Here is a 20,984-nt window from a genome sequence, read left to right on the forward strand (position 1 = left end):
TGGGCATTTATATGTAAATAAGTCCAGGTTTGCAGTGTTCCATTTCATTCTCTGGTTAGTTGTAGCACTGAATTTTCTTTTCTTTTCTTTTTTCCCCAAAGATTTAGTTGGAGGTGAAAGGAGAGAGAAAATGGATTCTCAGTTTTCAGCAGAGAACTCAACCCTTGCCATTAACGAGACTCTGTCTGCAACAGCAGCTCATGGATTCAATTCCACCAATGACCCACCTTCGATGTCAATCACAAGGCTTTTCCCAGCCTTGCTGGAGTGCTTTGGCATAGTCCTTTGTGGCTACATAGCAGGGAGGGCCAATGTCATCACATCGACACAGGCCAAAGGCCTGGGAAATTTTGTCTCCAGATTTGCCCTGCCCGCTTTACTATTCAAAAATATGGTTGTACTTAATTTTTCCAATGTGGATTGGGCTTTCCTCTATAGTATCTTAATTGGCAAAGCCTCTGTGTTTTTCATCGTATGCATATTGACCTTATTGGTTGCCAATCCCGAGAGCCGCTTTAGCAAAGCTGGACTGTTCCCTATTTTTGCTACACAAAGTAACGACTTTGCATTGGGATATCCTATAGGTAAGTTATTTTTATTCTTAAATTAAAAAATTCATAAAAAAGAATTTTATGTGGTAACATAAGCTTTTGATTATCTAAGCATTTGTTAGTAACATATTCTTATTCTTGTCTCTAGGAAATCTTTCATTGTTTGTTTCATTGAAATTTTTCACACAATATATTCTGATTACAATTTTCCCCTGCCCCAGCTCCTCACAGATCCTCCCACCAACCCATCATTTTTTTTCTTAAAGCTGTCTGAAATTAGAATATTTTTTCTTTAATTTTAGAGTTTTAAGGATCACTTAATTATCTACGTAAAATAAATGGCTATATTCTGATACCTTAGGGGATAATCTTTCTAGTAGTATTCTGTTTCTTCTCAATTATCTCATATAAAGAAATATAGTTTCTTGAAGGGATCGCAGTCTGATTTAAATTATGTTTGAAAAACTTGTTATTTCCCTGAAAGTACTCATCACGACATGCCAGCAGTGGGAATTTATGCCGTCAGTGGCTTTTCCACACCATTCTTGTTCTTATGCTTTAGAATATGTAGGTTATTTTACAGTAAAATTTGTTCTGAGTTTGTTATTTGAGTTTCCAGTATATTTATGTTGAAATTCAATTCTTGTTTAAGGACCAAAGCGGTAAAAACACATTGAGTCTGCAGATCTGTACACACCCAATTTTATATTGTCTGGTAAAATAGTAAGCACACTAATTTGGGATGCTGTAGTTTCTTGAGAGGAAATATATTTTGTTTTCCAGGACATACCACCATTCCTAGACACTGGTTGTTAATATTTAAGAATGCAAGTTGCATTGCTTTTGACACGCAGCGCAGCGTGGGCACTGTTGTGTCGTATCCACTCAGTTCCTTGTGCGTGGGTGCAACACGCCAGTGCTAGGAAGTGGCCTGGGAGCAAAGTTCTCAAACATACTGAGTTCATATTTTAATGGAGAAATAAAGTTATCGTTGAAACTAAGATCATACCAAACGTTGGCAGGGACTGGCAGAATAAGTAAGGGCCGGGTGTGAGGAGATTGTCCTGCGGCAGAGTGATGGGTTAAGGCTTCTCTGATGATATACCTTCAGAGCAGAGATCCAGTGGAATATTAAATTGTACAATTGAAACCTACCGTGAACTCTCAGGTCTCAGTCATTTTACCTCATCCTCCTCCCCAAAGCCATTTCATCACCGACACCAAAAAGTCTGTAGAGAACTATACTGTTCACCTCTCCTCACTTTAGCCATGGAAAAATACCAAAGCCATCAAACAGCACGGAGTAACCAGGAGCCTGAAGAGGGGGTAAAACAAGACTCTTAGCTAATGGGTCTTTAAGTAGGAGCTCTATAGATATCCCTTTACAGTTACTAAAGTTTAAGTTGAAATCACACAACAGAAGTTGATGTTTGTCCACGTCCTTCAGAGCACTAAGAATGAAGTCTGGTCAAGGATTTGTAGGCTAAAGACTCCAGAAGTGGCTTGTCGCGATAGAGCTAAGTATTTGATAAATACTGTTCTTATTTTAGACATGAACTAGACGTATATAGTTTCATGCTTTTATAGACTAGTGAGTTTATAAAGAGAACTAACATTTGTAATTTTAGACTTTACAGGGGACTTTATTATTTGAAGAGGGTGGATGTTATCACTTTCAACTAAGGAGACAGGGTTACAGGATTGTTTTAACCTGGGTCACACAGCTAACACGTGCCTGAGACCCAGCTCTAGGCTTTCTGGTTCTAAATCCCAGGTGCTCTCTCATGCCACATGGTTACATAACAGGCTAAGTCTATCTTAGAAGACCTGACCAACCTTTGTAATTTAGTAGTTTCAGAACAGAATCAGATGTTTTTGCCTTTACAGTCTGTTCGGGGTGGGGGCCAGGGCTAGAGAGGTAGCTTAGTAAGAGAGCGTGCTGCAAAAGCGGGAGGACCTGAGTTCAAACCCCGAGCATCCACTCAAAGACCAGATACGAGGGCCTAGCTTCCTATACCCTCTTCTTTGTGAAAGGTCTTCCACTCTGTGTGCTTGTGTTTCCTCACCCTTAATAAACGCCGTTCTTTACCAGCTTGAAGAAATAAAAAAAGTCAGACAGGACTTTCCTACCTAGAACCCCAGTGCTGGGAGGCAGGACCAGGTGGGCCCCGGAACTCACTGGCCAGTCAGCCTAACTGAAAGGAGCCTCAGGTTTAGTGAGAGACCTGTCTCTAAAATATGGTGGAGAGAGATGGAGAAGGACTCCAGACTTCCTCCTCTGGTCTCTGAATGCACACACAGATACATGAACCCACAAAGGGGAAAGAAAGAGTAGACACGGAAAAAAGCTATTGCATGATTTACTTTTCCTATTAAGATGCTTTCCAAATTAAAAATATATTTACCCAGCCATTTCATCCTTCCATTTCTTACCTTCCACTTTATATAGTAAATGTGGTACTAGTGAAGTTCCTCGAAGCATAGCAACCTGAGTTTCCTTGATGAATGTGTTGTGCAATTTGGGATTATAATCTCTGTTTGCTTTACTCACAGATAATAGCTCTTGTAACACCAGGCCGTGGAATATAGCTTTATTAAAAACCAGTCATATAGACGTTTTCTCATCTACTTGTAAAATGGGAGGTGTGTACAGAAAGAACATTACGTCATGTGTCTGCTCCCCAGTGGGGTATTTGTGCAGTCTGAATCCATCTGTCTTCCGCTCTTGTCCATGGTGAGCAGACAACAGTCACCAGGGAGACCTTTCTTCTTCTCCTAGGAATTCCCACTGTCGTGTTCAAAGGGAAGTGTTGCTAATGAATTAGATGAAACACTCTGCTTAGGGCTGCATTTGTTCCTCCTCTGCCCAGTTTACAGGGGACTTGGGAGATGCTGGCGTGGAGAGCAGACAGATAAGTTAGTGAATAAAGAGGAGCTGACTGTATCTCTTCTCTGTACAGTGACCGTGGTGTTTAGGAAATAAACAATGCTGTATTGCTGTGTAGTTTTTAACACTAGAGTCAAGTGGATTGGAGACGAGAAAAAGCTTGCTGTCTTTTAGGACAGTTCTTTCCAAAAGTGCTCTTAAAAATCCAGGTGTGAGAAGAAACCAGGAATCCACCAAGGGGAAAGGCTGGTTCCAGCAGATCAGAGTGACTCCCTGCCTCTGTCATTAAAAGATACTAATAGGGCATAGTTAAGTCCTATAATTTATTCTTCAAACAATGCTGATAGCATAAGTACCCTGGCTAATCATAATTATGCCCTGGTGCTTGAGCTGTAAACACATGGAGATGAAGCCATTTAGCTCTACGCCATTAAATAATGGGATGGTCTTGTCAGGGTCCGTGTGTTATTTGCTAGAGATTGAAACCCTGCGGGAATCAAAATAGGAGTCCCAGTGGGTGGCTAATTTTATCTTAGTTCTTCCAAGCCATATAATAACTCCTCATAATGGGATTCCCCCTCCCTCGAAGAGCCTTATTTATAATCATTAATTAATTAGGACTTAATAGTTGATGTGGTGATTATAAATCTAATTTTAGCTGCTATAGGTCACTGTATTCATGTGTATTTCCCTTTCCGATTTGAAAGATTGTCTTCAGGTTGCTAACACAAGGTTGCTAACTGCCAGTTTGTGAAGAGGGAATGTTAAGTAATTATGGAAATGAGCGGCAAAAGAGACTAAAATTCCCATGCCGAGCCCCCTTTCTCCTGGTAACTTAATAAGTATTGATTTAATCGCGATTATTTGCTCTCCCACTAGACATTACTTCTCCTGTCCTTACACACTCGTTCAGCTGAGTTAGAAGACGCTCATTGTAACCTGCTTCATAAATATTCTCAATGCGTAAAAAGGGGGAAAAAACATGGAATTTCAGTTAGGTAGAAGGAGTGACTTCAAGAGACCTATTGTACAACTTAGTGAATACAGTTAATAACAATATAAGAATTCACATCATTCAAAATTACGTAAGGAAATATGTATGCTGGTGAGCTTCATTTAACCGTTCCAAAACATGTACATTCCAAAGTAACGTGTATGTAACATATGTGATTTCTATTGGCCAATTTAAAATAATTTGATAATCCTGTTATTCAGGAGGCTGAAGCAAGAGGGGCTGCTGGGAGTTCAAAGGCAGCAAGAAAATGTACACACACCACACGCATCAAAAAAAGGCTAATTAAGGCGATAATTTTTAAAATAAAATACGGAGCCGAAAAGAACTAGATTATCCAACAACAGATGTAAATTGCTGTGTGATGCAAGATACGTTTTTACTGTGTCTGAAACTCTTAGCATTCATTGATGTATCAACTAATTCTGTTCATCGGATCTGTTCAGCTCTGTGTTGGGTCGGGTATGTGTGTCATAGAATGATGCCTTCTGGCACTTTCTTGAGGTGTCGTGGATACAAAGCAGAGTATCAGAGTGTTCCTGAGAAGGTGAGGTTTAATGATGTAGGTTGAAGACTTGGCAGAATGAGTCCCAGAGACTGTCCTTAAATAGAAGGCAAGTCTCGGGCAGGAACCAATTCAAGAAGTTAGAACGAAGCCTGGTCCACAAGTGAAGCTTGTGTTTATGGACACAGTGTTTGTCGGCTGTACCCGTGCTATGGCTCTGCTAGTGGAGTCTTTGCTTTATGGAGTAATAAAACTGTGTTGGGTAAGCAGGAAGACCATTATGGGGACTGGTTGTGCTCATTAAAAGAAAGCCACGATGAATGACAGAAATGATAGAAAAATACTAATTTTTGAAAGCTCTGCACATGTGAGATTTAGATGGCGCCTTCTGGAGTTAATAATATAGATGAAAGGAGTGGTTGAGAAGACACTAAAGAACACTGGTTAGTGGGTATACCTAATAACCTAATTTTCAGACTTTTAACTAATAGTAAGAATCAAGAGGAGAGAATTCAAAAGACCCTGTAGGAAGGAAGGGCAGTAGTCTCCCGTATCTGACAGAGCATGTGTCAAGATCCCTCTTCCGACTCCTGTATATAGTAGGCCATAAACTCCCAGCAGCAGCTCTTGCCTCAGCATCCCAAGTAATAAGATTCCCAACTGTGTACATATATGTAATGTTGTCTTATCCATATCTACCTATGATCGGGTTTAATGTATCCGAGAGCTTGACAGCAGCTAGTAAGACAGACTAGTCATGCCCTGTAGAAATGATGAGGCTGCTTATTGTTCTTGTTACCCGTGGATAACTGGATGGGCCTGTTAAGGAGCCAGAGGAACAGAGGAAGGAAGGGGGTGCTGCTGTGTTGATGGGCCTAGCAATAGCAATGGAAGATTGCTGCTCAGACTTGCATTGCATTCTTGGGAGAGAGGGAGGGATGGAGGGATGGAGGGACGGAGGGAGGGAGGGAGGGAGGGAAAGATGGTAGCCATCAGTGATGTGTCAGGAATGGAAATTTCTAGACATAAGCAATCAGTCAGTATAACAGGCTTTGAGTAGAGTGTGAAGCTGGAGATGGAGGTTGCCACAGAAAACACTTTTGCACTGTGTTGTGGCCACTTAGGAAAAATTCTTAGACCCAGGTTGAAAGTGCAAGGCATTCCCCAAATATATACTCCTCTTAAGAAACCGAAGTGGTGGGCAGGTACAGACACCTTTTTCCTAGAGACGGGATTACCTAAGAAGTGTAGCTACCCAAGAGTAATTATCAAGATGGGGCTTTTCACTTAAGCAAGCCCCAGGAAACAGGGGAGGCAGCCTCCGAGTCGTAAACTGGTGCATCTCATTTAGAAATCAGCGAAGAGAACTGATGGGGTTTTTATGCAATCAAACGCGTTTAACCTCTGCTCTATTTTGGAGATGTTCAGACCTATGTGTGTGCTTCACTGGGAGAAAAATGATTTGAGTCTTATAAAAAGTAAGTGTAGCTAATGAGATCAAGGTGAGGTTCTGTGGTTATATAATCTATTACATAACTTCAGCGGGGCATGTGTCTGACATCAACTGAACTTAGGAATGCTGAGGAGGTAAACAAATATGTTTTCCTACTTGTGTTACTCTATCTTAGTGTAAATGAAGAAACTCGATCTACGTTATTTTCACATGATTGCCTCTCTCCTTGGAATGATTGTGGCTGTTTATTTTATTTCTCAACTTTGCATCCATTATGAATGATCTCTTATATACTTCCAGCTGGATAGGTCCAAGTTCTATGTCTGAAACAAGCGTGAAGACCAAGTCGTGTATTTGGTGGCTTCACGTTGCCTTGTTCCACCCCAGGCCAGTTCCTCAGTCTTCGCCTTCTGGACTGCTAGAAGTGTGACCCCCACCAACTTCCCCCACCAAGAAAGCATCTTCTGTGGCAGCTAAGTTCCCGAGTCATCATGCCTTCTCAGACTCTCTAAAAGCCCCTCATGTCACCCACAAAATATAGCATGTGTGCCATCTCTTGTTAATCTCACAGCCGGTTTGGTTTTGTTTTTGTTTTATCCGGCCTCATTCTTCAGTGAGTAACAGGCTCTTTGGGAACAAGCTGAGAAAAAGTGAAGCTTTGTTTTCTTAAGAATGTGTAGTTACTAGCCAGGTGGTGGTGGTACAGGCCTTTAATCCCAGCACTCAGGAGGCAGAGGCAGGTGGATCTCTGTGAGTTCAAAGCCAGCATGGTCTACAGAGTGAGTTCCAGGACTGCTCCGACTGCTGAGAAACCCTGTCTCTAAAGGCAAAACCAAGCAAACAAAAACATGTACTAATTAATACATTGTGTGGTAACCCTCCAAAGCTTTCCAGGTCCAGCCTTCTGTCCTGGCTTTAGCGGCTTCTCTGGTCTTTTTTTTTTTTTTTTTTTTTTTTTGGTTTTTTTGAGACAGGGTTTCTCTGTGGCTTTGGAGCCTGTCCTGGCACTAGCTCTGTAGACCAGGCTGGTCTCGAACTCACAGAGATCCGCCTGCCTCTGCCTCCCGAGTGCTGGGATTAAAGGCGTGCGCCACCATCGCCCGGCATGGCTTCTCTGGTCTTTCTGGAAGCATTCCTTGCTTTCATTTCCTCACAGCCTACCTGCCCCATATGGCAAGGGCATCGCTCGCTGCTCTCTTGCTGACGACTGTTGAAGTGGATGTCAATCACTGCTCTCCATTCTCGTCATTCCCTCCCATCCCCTGCAGACTTTAATGTCTAACTCTCATCTCCGTTATGAAGTTTGCCTTTTTCACGTGACGTTAGCGTCCTCCTCGGCTACCCACTGGACTCTCTGCCCTTTCAGTTCTCTGGCCTCCTCATCTCCAGGGAAGCCTTTCCTCTCTGTCAGCTGCCTCACGTCTCTCCATCTTTCCCCGGGGAGTGTGGACTCCAGTGCTGTGGAGTTTCTGAGCATGCTCCCTCGCCACCTCCTGCCATCTGACCCCTGCCATAGCACACTAGTGAAGATGCTCATTCCACTGAGTTCAAGCAAATACCTTATACAGATTTATCTTTGCATTGCTCTTTTAAAAATCTTACAGCTCTTGCCTTAGAGATTCATTTTAAGTCCCTGTATTGGAAAATAGTTAAGTTTTTATAAAACATAATTTAAAGTTGTTATTTTATAAACTGGATGGTACTTAATATAGTGAGTTTTTCTTCCTTGTCAGTTATATTACTAAAATTTGCCTTTCTAAAAATAAGTGAATGGGGTTGTTCATTACTATGTAGACTAATTTTCAATATAATAAACAAGCACAGAAATGATATATGCATATTTATATAATTCTGTAGTAATATTTTAAAAACCAGTATTTTTTTTTTTTTACAGTTGAAGCCCTGTATCAAACTACATACCCAGAATATCTCCAGTACATTTATTTGGTGGCACCAATATCTCTTATGATGTTAAACCCCATAGGGTTTATCTTCTGTGAAATCCAGAAGTCAAAAGACACTCAGAATGCTTCTCAAAATAAAGTAAAAATTGTGGGACTAGGATTTCTACGCGTGTTACAGAACCCGATCGTATTCATGGTCTTTGTCGGCATTGCCTTCAATTTTATTCTTGATAAAAAGATCCCTGTATATATGGAGAACTTTCTGGATGGACTTGCCAATTCCTTCTCTGGATCGGCCCTGTTCTACCTTGGTCTGACAATGGTGGGGAAGATAAGGCGGCTGAAGAAGTCGGCGTTTGTGGTGCTGACCGTTCTCATCACAGCCAAACTGTAAGTTTTGCTTATTGGCTCTGGGAATTCTAGTTCAGAAACAAACAAACTCTTTAGCCAATTCATTGGGTTGTATTGCACCTATCTTTTCCCTTAAATGTTGATTCTTTTATGGTTGTGATTTAAAGAGAAATGGGCTATTTGGGTATTGTAAAAAAATATTTTCTTCCTAAGGCATGCAGGTTATTTTTTTCTACTTTACTGTCAGAATACAAAGATTATCGGTTTTACTTTGGGCCCCCCCCCCCCCCCCGTTTTACTTTTGGGTAAGGTTTCCTTAATAATTTCAATGTCTCAGTAAAATCATACTTAATCAATTTTTATAATTTAAGGACATCAAACCCGGAGCCTTGTACATGCAAGGTAACTGTTCTACCACTGGGCTGTACCACCTTCCTAGATCATGTTTTCAAAGTAAATTTTGCAAAATTTCTAAGTCCATTAAAAATCATAAAGTAAAAGCATCTTATTGTTTAAGAATAATTTTTAACATACTTTTAACATACCCCTTTTTTTTTTAAAGAATTTTGGAATCTATTCAGTAATAGTGAGTTTAATTGAATGTTCTAAGTATAGGTAAGCCAGTATAAACATTTTTAGACATATTATCATTGGAACAACATTATGGTAGAAATAATTTTTAGTTAATAATTCTTCAGTTTATTGGCTTATCAGCCATGGAGTTGACATAATTTTACTGCAATATTACCCAAAATTCTTAGAGCATATTTAAATTTTTTATATAAAAAACTTATAAGAGTTGAATTTATGGGACTAGGACTAGGACGATGTTATACTTTTATATTTCCAAACTAAATAAAAATAAGTAGTTCTGGAAAATATTTTTGGTGGTAATATGTTTTTCAGAGTATATGAGTTAGTATTTCCACTGTAGTATTGTTTCAATAATGATAATATTGTAATTTCAGTGTTAATTACATTTTTCAAGGTCTCTTATTCTTATTAGATATTTGATTCTTTTTAAAATTAAAAAAAAAAAAAAGGAACTAGAGAGATGTCTCAAACTCTTCTTTCAGACAACCAGGGTTTGATTCCCAGGACCCACATGGTAGCCGACAACCAACAAACAACTCCAATTCCAGGAGATCTAATTCTGGCCTCTGTGGGCACTGCATGCACACAATGCGCAGAAACACAAGCAGACAATACAACCATACACATAAGATAAATACATACATACATCAATTTATAAAAAGGAATTACAGTGCCTTAGCTGCATGACAACACACAGCTAGGGCTGATTCATGGGTTCAGTTTGTAAAGTGTTTGTTTTACAAGCACGCACGAGAACATAAATTTGGTCCTGTAGCAGGTATGTAAAAACCAGACACAGCGGCTCATGCCTGTAATTCCAGCCCTGGGAGGGTGGGAACAGGAAGATTCCCTGGGCTTCCTGGCCGGCCAGCCTAGCCAGAGTGGTGCACTGCAGGGTCAGCGAGTGATCTTTTCTCAAAAATAAGGTAGCAAGCAACTGAGGACGGCAGCCAGTGTCAACCTTTGGCCTCCACAGGCACACCTGTGCACATACACGCATGCGTAATCCCAGTGGACTTCTCTAGGCTCTGCTGTGACAATGTACCAGCTTGTTCTTTCTGAAGGCAAGCCTAGTGCCTAGGTGACTGTGCTATCTTTTGCACAGAACTGTGAGGACACTAATAATAGCGTCCCCTGCCCCCAGACCCGGCTTTCCTTTGTGTTCTGCTCCACGGAGTTGTTTCAGTTCCCCCTCCGCTGAGTCTTTCCTTTTGTTTACAATCTCAAGAACTAATTATTAAGATACTTTTCTATTGTTTTTTAGAATTTTATTGGGCTACATTGTTGTCATTAATTGAACCATTCAACACTTAATCACAAAGTTTAGCTTTTTTTCCCCCCCAACGTTTAGAAATTTTCTTGAGGGGAGTTCCGAAGATTTTCAACCTCTTTTTCATTTCACGTTTCAATTAACCAGTAGAAGAAGCAAGGAAGTAGCTATAATTAAAATGCTTCTTTTTTTTTTTGCAAAAAATATTTGTAAAAATCTGGTTTCCCCTTGATATTCCCTAACGTTTGAAATATTACGGGGCATTGTTCTCGAAATGGCTCCTAGCCGAACTCCTGACTTTCAACAGAATGTCCAGCAGCAATAGGATATATGCATGAAAAAATAAATGCCTTCTGGGCAGGAAGAAGATAATGACAAAGTTGCAAAGTCACTAGCGCAGTTACTAGCAGGGACAGACAGGCGCTGATGTTTAGTACATTCTGTGTCCCTTCTTTTTCCAGCCTGGTGCTGCCCCTTCTGTGCAGAGAGATGGTGGAACTCCTGGACAAGGGAGACAGTGTAGTGAACCACACGAGTTTGTCGAATTACGCCTTTCTCTACGGCGTCTTCCCCGTAGCCCCAGGCGTGGCTATCTTTGCGACCCAGTTCAACATGGAAGTAGAGATTGTATGTATGCACTGTTTTCTTCTAAGCCGGGCGGTTTCTGTGGTGAAGAGCAAAGGGAAGCTGTAAGATGCAGAAGGCAACGTTCTTCTAATGAGAATTGGAGCTTTCTAAGCTGCTGCCCCGTAAATAAAGCCTATTCCATAACATTATATAACCATAGTTATTTAATATGGGAACCTTATTCGTCTATGCTGTCTTCTTTTTCTTAAACCCAGGCTTTTTTATTAGTCTGTGTTTTGTTTTGTTTCAAGTACTTTGCAGCTACGCTTGCACTTAAGCTTCAAAGTTATTTATAGGGAGTGACTTTTGGGATTTTGAGGGGAAAAATTCATTCATTGTAATCCAGTCACCACAAGAATATATCCCACAATACACTAGAGAAAGTTGGTAAATTATGGTGTCTATGTATATTGTATTTAGGGGCTCTGAAATGTAATATGAGGGACAGTCCCATTAATTAATTCATCAATATCATGTTTGGTAATTATTTTTTGTTGACTTTTTCCCATAGTCTGTGAAGTAGCATGGAAGAAAGCTGTTCATAGATTTAGACCATTGGAAGGGTGCTCTTTCCAGAGCCTAGAATATAATCAACAACATAAGTTGTAGTATTTGAACCTAGATTAGAAAGAGGTCAATAGGACATGCTCTTAGAAAGGAGAAGTATGGCGTCAGATCGCGTGCTGGATTCTATAATGTCCTTACTGGTTGTCATTTTCCATTTAGGATGTGTTAGTGTATTATGGCCATTTAAATTTTTAAGCAATTTTTTAGGTAAGATTATGACTCCTCAATTTGATCTCATGTTTGCAGATAACCTCAGGAATGGTAATAAGTACATTTGTGTCTGCTCCAATCATGTATGTTTCTGCCTGGCTATTGACCTTTCCCACCATGGATGCCAAGCCGCTGGCATACGCCATTCAGAATGTCAGTTTTGATATAAGTATTATCAGCCTGGTCTCCCTGGTAAGTATGTTTCAGTGTCAAATTGAATAGAAGACACAAGATAAGTTTGACGATAACTACTAAATGGGAAAATTATTTTTTAAACCTTTTTAAAAGATAAAATAGAAAACTAAAGCCTATCTGAAAGAAATGCAATATTAGTTTCTTAATTAACTAAGTTTGTCTTTCCAGTGGGGAGTTTTGAGTTGTACGGTGGGAAGGCGTGTGACTTAGTCAAGCTTGGGTTTGATTCCTTGTCTATTGCAAGTTACCGATGTGTCTCTTTGGAGTTACTTAACACCCTTTCTGCTTAATTTTCTTAGCTATAATGATAATCATTTCACTAGTTCTATGGATTGTTCTAAGGTTTGTGATAATGACATAAGCATCTGTGAACGATAATCACCATACACATATTAGCTATTCTGAATCATAGGATCAGCAAAGGTCTTTGGGAGCAAGATTAACAAGTTATTTAAATGAAACCAGATAACTTTTTGAATTTGATCCTGCTAACTCAGATATATGAGCTTTAACAACTAGAGTGTCATATAAGTCAGAATGCCTGCTTAATTCAGTCAGAATTCTGGATTGGAAAAAGACAATGTTTATTCTTAAAAGGAATGGATATGAGAATGGATATGTATATTAACAATAAATAAATACATGATTAATGTGATATTTAGGAAATCCCATATCTATCACGTCCTCTTTTTTTTAATTTTTGAGACAGGGTTTCTCTGTGTGTAATCTTGGCTGTCCTTGAACTCTCTTTGTAGACCATACTGGCCTGGAACTCACAGAGATCCATCTGCCTCTGCTTCCCAAGTGCTGGGATTAAATGTGTGTACCTCCACTGCCCAGCCCATCACATACTCTTTAAAAAAAAAAAAAAATCTATGTTCCTTGATAAGAAGGTAGTTTGGGGAGACAGAAGGTATCAACGTCTATTGGCAATTAGGGACAAGAAGAAAACTAAGCAGCATACTTTCCTGTGCAGTTGAAGGTGGAATAGAAACTCAGTCCTGGGGCTGGGCTGTAGCCTAGCTGCAGCATGCCTGAGGCCCTGGGTTCAATCCCAGTACTAGCCAGAAAAGAAGGAAGAGGAAGAGGAGAAACCCAATCCTTGTAAATACTAGGAATACAAGATTAATCTTGGTGCAGGAGGTATGTGTTGTTTGAAATAAGACTATCTGGAATGTAGACTCCTCAGAAGCTAGTGCCATAAAAATCAGAAAAGAAAAAAAAATAGCAAAGCTCTTTCCCTAACCAATTGACTGTGACATTGTGTCCTACCCCAGCCACTGAAGGTAGGTGTACTTAGAATGTGGCCCTGGTCAAACCACAGCTCTTAAAGAACTAATTTGTTAACCATGGGTCTCCCTATGCTTTATTTCACCTTGGATATAGTAATTTATATTAATAACTTGCAGTTTCAATGAAACTTTAAAATTTCTTCTGGAATGCCGATAAGGAGAATTCTCTAAAAATACTATTCATGGGGTTCAGATGTAGGGACACACACCCATTATCCTAAACCTTGGGAGGCTCAGACAGGAGGATCTGGAGTTCAAGGTAAGCCTGAGTTCTATAGTAAGATCCTGTCTCAAAGAACCAGGAGCTAGGATGCAGCTCAGTGACTGAATGCTTGTCTAGTACACATGGGGCCCTGAGTTCAATCCAGCCCCACAATAAAAAAAGACTTCTAATATGCTATTTAGTAAGTAATCATAAAGACTGAGAAACGAAAATAACTTGACCTTTTATCTTCAAGATCTGGTCCCTGGCTATTCTTCTCCTGAGTAAGAAATACAAGCAGCTTCCACATATGCTCACCACCAATTTGCTCATTGCTCAGGTTAGTATACCTGTGGATACGGAAGCAGGGCTTTCCCCACGATTCCTGCGCTGCAGGAGAGAAAATTCTTCGCTAGGCTTTGTATTCAGTTACAGAGTCAGAATTATTAGCAGTGATATCAATTATACCTTAATTCCAGCTACTTTATGCTTGATGGATTAAATGCTGCAGTAGGTCTTAAGCTTTAAGATTGATAATGGCAATTAGTGATAACTTTGCATTTTCAATTACAAACAACTGAGCCATTAAACGCTGACCTCTCACCCAGGTGTGAGTCATACTTGCAGTTCTGAGCACGTAGCAGGCTGAAGCAGGAGGGCAGCTGGGAGTTCAAAAGCAGCTTATGTCACAGAGTAAGACTCCCACCCTAAAGAGTAAACCAATAACAAAAGGAGACCTGACGTTACAGTTAGGTCCTGGCATGTGGTCATAACGGGAAGAAGTTTTACATTTTCTATGTAAATCATTACTAAATAAGGCTAGAATTATATGGTTGTTATTTTCTTTTAATATGTACATTGTTCAAGGCTTATGGAAAAGAAGTTTTTAATAATAAAGCTTGAAATCTTAGTAAAGCCAGTATATAAAAGTTATGGTCAGTGGCAGTTTTGGATGGGAGATTATTTTCTGGGAATAAAGCTTCGGCGGGTATGGTTAGATTCATAGTTTTCTGTTATAGTGAATCATACAATTTACTTTTAGCTACTTACAGAATCTCTTAATAATTTTTTCTTTAGTCTATTGTTTGTGCTGGAATGATGATATGGAATTTTGTTAAAGAAAAAAATTTTGTTGGACAAATTTTGGTGTTTGTTCTATTGTACAGCTCCCTGTACAGCACCTATCTGTGGACAGGTAAGTTGGCTCGCGAAAGGACTGCTAAAGTCTGCCCCCTCCTCTCCCTCTAAAAGACCTCAGCATCTACTGATGCATTTGAAGTGTGTTAGCACAGGTCAGGGTGTTTACTCAGTTTGTTTTACACACACGCACGCACACACACACACCACACGCATGCATGCACGCACGCACGCACGCACGACTGTCAAGCTGAGTTATCTGCTGAGTACTCTGTTTCTGCCAGGCTCAAAGCCCTCCTCAGTCACGTGGTCCTTTTCATTGGGGGTCATTGGCTCTAGGCCAGTGTCAACGTAGAACCCCTTTGGAGATACCTGGTAGAAAAGGACAGAGGTTAGATGTGTCCCAGAGCTCACCTCTGGGATCCTATTGAACTGCCAACTGTTTTGCCTCATACAAATTAACTAGTTTTGGGTCCTTTGGGTTTTTTTGTTTGTTTGTTTGTTTTATGTTCATTGGTGTTTTGCCTGCATGTATGGCTCTGAGGGTGTCAGAACCCCTGGAACTGGAGTTACAGACAGTAGTGAGCTGCCATGTAGGTGCTGGGAATTGAACCTGTGTCCTCTGGAAAAATAGTCAGTGCTCTTAACCTCTGAGCCACGTCTCAAGCTCCCAGGTCTTCTAAAGCTGGCTTGCAGCACATTACACAGACATTCTGAGGACGAAACGCAGTATAGGCGTTTACATCTGGTACACAGCAGACATCCAAGAAATGGGAATCTATTCATCATTTATTATTAATAGAGGGGGAAAGAAGCAGTAGGAGAACAAGAAAAGTGGGTAAGCAGATGTGGAGAGGCTGCAGAGATGACTTACAGTGGCTAAGAGCTCTGACCTAGGTTCGATTCCCAGCACCCACATGGAGGCTCACAACCGTCTGTAGCTCTAGTTCCAGGGAATCCAGACTCCTCTCCTGGCCTCCTTAGGCACCAGTCATGCCTGTAGTGCATAGACACACGTGCAAGCAAAACACCCATATAGATAAAATAGATAAAATAAGATAATTCTAGTAGAGGACCCGATGATAAAGAATACTCTTTTAATTGACGCCGAAAACTAAGACAAAAGGTTTAACCGAACATTGCCAATTTGAAATGTACCATTCGTTCAGAAGCAGACATTCTGTTTGTGAAAAATACTGTCTGGTTTGCTTGTTTTTGTGTTCATACCACAATCTGAAATTGTAAAATGATTCCAGAAGGGAGATTGTACAGTGGTTAACAAGTAAGGGCCAGGAAGAGGCCATGGTGGGAAGGCCTTTGATTTCATGCTCTAAGGATCAAAAGCTGGTCCCACCTGAGTCCACAGCCTTTTGAAGTGAAGCAGCAATGTGGAGAGGAACGGCAGAGTGACAGATTCACAAACACGAGATTAGTTGTGCTTATGTGAGGCAAGTATACCTGCCTGTCATAGCCTGAGCACTGTCATGAGATGTCAAACTAAAAGGACCAAGAGACTGTAATCCCAAATATAGGTGGCCCAAACTGATGTCTGGTACCTAAGTTCAAGATAGGATTTGCAATGGGAGTAAAGAGTAGCAAACAGACCAGTCTGTCAGAAAGCCCGGACCATCTCCAAAACCATCAAACATGTATGCTGAGACCTATCTAAAGAACTTAGGAATTCCCTGTACAATAAAGGTGCCCTGTGATCATCAGCTTATTACAAATATTATTACAAATATAGCACGAATTTATGGTTCAGTTGCCAAACGCTAGGCTTTCAACCCAAAAGACAAAATTACAGATCCATTTGGTGTATTTTACGATCTCATGTTTGGTCATTTTCAGGTTGGTTTACAAACCGCCTTCACCATGTCTGTCCTGTTTCACAACTACTTGCTTTGCTTTTCCTTTAAAATCAGTTTCTTTTTAACACGTCCGCTAAGTCCAATACCAGGGAAGCCCCAAGCTTCACGTGCTAATCAAACAATTTCAAATGTACATTGATGGTGTAAATCGTCCATTTCTCTGCCCTTTTTGCTGGTTTCACTTTGCAAATTGTGAAAGCAAGAGCGGAATCAGCGTAAGCAGATAGTCCCAGCTCTTGCCTCACCGCTCTGGCTCTTCCCGGAGCAAGGGGAATCAGAATTTCAGAGTGAGGGGAATAAGAATTTCAGAGTGCCAAACCTTTCTCAAGGACTCACTATCTGTTTATGTTAATTCTAGTTTAAAGTGTTAATTTTCCGTGTCCGTTTGTGTCCGTTCTGACTGAAAGCGTTAATTATAGGAAAGGATCTTAGTTTGCTCACGTAGCTCACAGCTTGCAGTGGAAACTGGACTCCACGCCCTGTCCTCTTAGGTCATCTTCAGTTGCTCACACACAGGGTTACGATCTGCTTATCTCATTGCTTTCTTTCTTCAGGCCCCTGTGGAGTCTTCATTTGGCAGTAAGCTGTAACATTATGTGGCCTTCCCTTGGCCCAAACTTACTATATAAACTGAAACCTAAGTTCCACTTAATTATAAGGTGGACACAGTGATTATCATCGAAAATATGCCCAAGAGACTGGAAATTCCTTATATTATGTCCAGGTCCTAAAAATACATTGCAGGAACCCCAGAACAGTGTCAGGACTTCTCCTCATGCTCCTCAGAAGGCTGGGTCTCTCCACCACTCTGTCCCCGGCCCTTGTTTCTTCCATACCTATGGAACTCTAGTGTTAATCTGAAATAGAGGTTCCTCCCACCTGCAGTACTTAGAGCCTGTAGCCCTGTGGAGTTCATTAAGTGCCACAGGTGTAAGTAACAGCGTCAGGCATAAGGAAAGGCTCAAGAACTTGAAAACAAGCTGGGTGTCATGGCACCTGTCTCATTCCAGCAATCAGAAGGCTGAGGCAGGAGGATTGAGGTTTAAGGACAGCTGGGCTATGTAGCAACCCAATCTCAAAGACAAACCAAACACAAATAACAACAAAACTCTTGAAATATTTACGTCTGTATAAGGTTTGTACTGCATTTGTGTTACGTTTGGGTCAGTTTTCTATGAGGTGTGAGCTCTACATTTTGGGGCATTTTCCAAAGCTAACCTGAGAAATATATATGCTTCTTAGCACCAACAAAATGGAGTCAGTCTCAGAAACGTTCTATATGCAGTTAACTTTTCCATCTCTACTTAATTCTAATCACATAAATGAAATAAATAAATAAAAATTAATAAAAAACCCACTATGGCTTTTGAAAAGAAATCCTCCAGGAAAATAAGATTTGAATAAACAAATGATTCTAGGAAGGAAAACAAAGTGATTTTTAATTTAGAAAAATTGTTTCAAATAACAATTGTTTATAAGGAGGAAAATTTGGAGCTAAAGCCAGACAACTATTAAAAAAAAAAAAAAAAAAACAACTAGCAAGGTGGTGCACACATGTAACCCCAGGATTTGGGAAGCGGAGGACAGGGATCAGGATCCTGATATGGAAAAACCAGCCAAACAAAGTCACAAAGCAAAAACGAAACCTGGACCACTAGGATACCAAAACAAGCTGGTGTTTGAGAAAGTGCTGCAACTCCTGTCCGATGTCAAGAGTAACCAACTCTTTTATGAACCCCGTTCCTTGTTTCTAGGCCTTCTAGCGATTTCTTTGTTTCTTTTAAAAAAGCGGGAGAGCATGCAGATCCCTGTGGGACTCATCATAATATCCGGCTGGGGGTGAGTGGCCTTTTCCTGTTGGCTTGCGGGGTTTTCACACACAGCTACTGCTGGTCACTGACGCTTTCTTTCTTGATGGCATTTGCTGCAGAATCCCTGCCCTCCTTGTGGGTGTGCTTCTGATAACTGGGAAACACAATGGAGACAGCATTGATTCCGCCTTCTTTTATGGAAAAGAGCAGGTGGGAAGTTATTGGCAGTTCCCTTCTTGAGAATGTCTTGTTAGTTGATGTACCTTGATATTCTTATACTAAAGTTAAATTTAAATATATTTTCATTTACTGTATACAATTTTGGTGATTTTAACACCTTATGGCACCACACAATACGAATGTTTTTAGCTGAAGATTTTTTAAATACTTATAAATTAATTTTTATTTTGCTTTTTTAAAGATTTATTTATTTTTATTTTGTGTATGAGTGTTTTGCCTGAAGGTACAGACATACAATGTGTTTGCAGATCTGTGGGGGCCAGCAGAGGGAGTTGGATCCCTGGAACTAGAGTTACAGACTGTTCTGAGCTGGCCTGTGGGATCTAGGAATCCAACCAAGTCAGGACCTCTGTAGGAGCAGAAAGTGATCTCTCCGGCCCCCTTAATTGATTTTATTGAAGATATATTCATAAACTGTGTTTCCTCTACTGAAGGGAAAAAAGTAAACAACTTAGCAGTAATAGTAAATGTCAAATGTTACTCTTATGAGAAATACAAATTCCAGAATAAAATATATCAAAGCAAAGTGGACTTGCAAAGCTATACAAGTCCAGCTATATCCTGTGGGACTTGCTGGATTATTCAGGGGTAGGATCCACTTTCACCAAAGATTTTTAAATTTTTACCTTTTGTTTTGTAATTTTGAACTTAATTCAGTTTTATGAAAATAAACAAGATTATATATAAAAGGGCTTGTACAAATACATCCAGTTGGTGCTCATAAATATCAGCTATAATTTTTATAATCATTACTGTAAGAAAGTCTCCATTTGCTGAAGGATGGCTTAACTACATGCACCATTTAGAGTAAAGGGTCTGTTAACTTAAGGAAACCAGTGACTATTGCTAACCACTTGCTGTACATGAAACATACAAGAAACTTGTATGATTAAAGACAAACCACGATTTCTTTACAAATAAATCAGTACGCCTACTCATTTTGAAGAAACATTGTTCTGCAATGTTTAAAGCTATACAGACATATATGCTATCAAGAAAGTGGTCTTTAAATTTTTTAAAAATGACTTATTTTTATATACATTGGTGTTTTGCCTGCATATATGTCTGTGTGAGTATGTCAGATCTCCTGGAACTAATTACAGGCAGGTATGAGCCATGTGGGTGCTGGGAATTGAACCCAGGTCCTCTGGAAGAACAGTCAGTGCTCTTAACCGCTGAGCCATCTCTCCTGATATCTGGCAGATGATCACCACAGCGGTCACCCTGTTCTGCAGCATTCTGATAGCTGGTGTGTCACTCATGTGCATGAACCGTACCACCCAAGCTGGTCACTATGAAGGTTTCGGCCAATCTCAGGACCACAAGCCAGCAGAGCCTGGAAGCACTGCGTTTGAGGAGAGCCCAGCACCAACAAATGAGCCAGAACTCTTCCCAGCTTCTCTCCCAGAAACAAGTAAGACGTGTGTGTGTGTGTGTGTGTGTGTGTGTGTGTGTGTGTGTGTGTGTGAGAGAGAGAGAGAGAGAGAGAGAGAGAGAGAGAGAGAGAGAGAGAGAGAGAGATTTTATTTTTGATTTTTCAAGACAGGGTTTCACTATAGCCCTGTGCTGTCCTGGAACTCGCTTTGTAGACCAGGCTGTCCTCGAACTCACAGAGATCTGCCTGCCTCTGCCTCCTGAATGCTGGGATTAAAGGACTGCGCCTCCACTGTCCAGCCTCCCTGCATATACTTTAAAACAAACAAACAAGCAAAAACTGTCACATTATTCTGGATGCTTTGGTTCAATGTAAATTCACTACGTCACTCTGAATACTATAGGAATTTGTCGATCGAACAACTTGGTTAACTCGTTAGAACTTCATTCTCCTAAGCACTTCATCCATCCATCTGAGGTTAATGTTTTGCTGACTTCTGAGACTTCCGAGAGAAGCTGGTCAGTTGGCTGTTTTGATACAGGGTCTTACTCTGTATCCAAGGCTGGCTTCATACTGTTGGTCCTCCTGCCTCAGCCTCCTGAGCCACTCTGCCAGTTTTCAGTGCTGGAGATTGAACCCAGAACCTCGCACACACTCTGCACGTCCCCAGCTTTGACCTGAGAATTTTGGAAGAAGCCAAAGGGAAGGAAGGTCTATCCTCGGAAACTAAACACATGTATTTCCTGCTTTGGCAGCATTTCATCGGGCAAGGGCCATCAGTAAGATAAATTTTAAGGAGAGACCTAACTGAGTTTAAGGTTAAATCATAGAACTTATCCGTCTACAAACTATAGCCCACAAGTCAAGTCAGACTTAACACCTGATTTTTGTACAGTTTCTCAGTTCAGATCTTTTTTTTTTTTTTACATTTTT

The 20,984-nt window shown here is 40.5% G+C and overlaps 1 protein-coding gene across 2 annotated transcripts in view; it reads left to right on the forward strand.

Annotated features, from left to right (window-relative positions):
• Positions 1 to 20,984, forward strand: part of Gpr155 (G protein-coupled receptor 155) — a 40,686-nt gene that overhangs the window by 4,185 nt on the left and 15,517 nt on the right. For both annotated transcript variants that reach the window (XM_050121492.1, XM_050121499.1), the window contains exons 3-11: positions 102 to 584; positions 8,303 to 8,702; positions 10,989 to 11,154; positions 11,968 to 12,123; positions 13,877 to 13,960; positions 14,698 to 14,815; positions 18,380 to 18,464; positions 18,556 to 18,646; positions 19,880 to 20,090. In XM_050121492.1, the coding sequence (XP_049977449.1) occupies positions 131 to 584; positions 8,303 to 8,702; positions 10,989 to 11,154; positions 11,968 to 12,123; positions 13,877 to 13,960; positions 14,698 to 14,815; positions 18,380 to 18,464; positions 18,556 to 18,646; positions 19,880 to 20,090 (1,765 nt within the window). In that variant the 5' untranslated portion in view covers positions 102 to 130. The remainder of the gene's footprint in view (positions 1 to 101; positions 585 to 8,302; positions 8,703 to 10,988; positions 11,155 to 11,967; positions 12,124 to 13,876; positions 13,961 to 14,697; positions 14,816 to 18,379; positions 18,465 to 18,555; positions 18,647 to 19,879; positions 20,091 to 20,984) is intronic.

The sequence above is a fragment of the Alexandromys fortis genome, unplaced genomic scaffold (assembly GCF_014885135.2).
Source record: "Alexandromys fortis isolate MF-2015 unplaced genomic scaffold, M_Fortis_MF-2015_v1.1 scaffold_8_9099976_23576923, whole genome shotgun sequence".
Taxonomy (NCBI): Eukaryota; Metazoa; Chordata; class Mammalia; order Rodentia; family Cricetidae; genus Alexandromys; species Alexandromys fortis.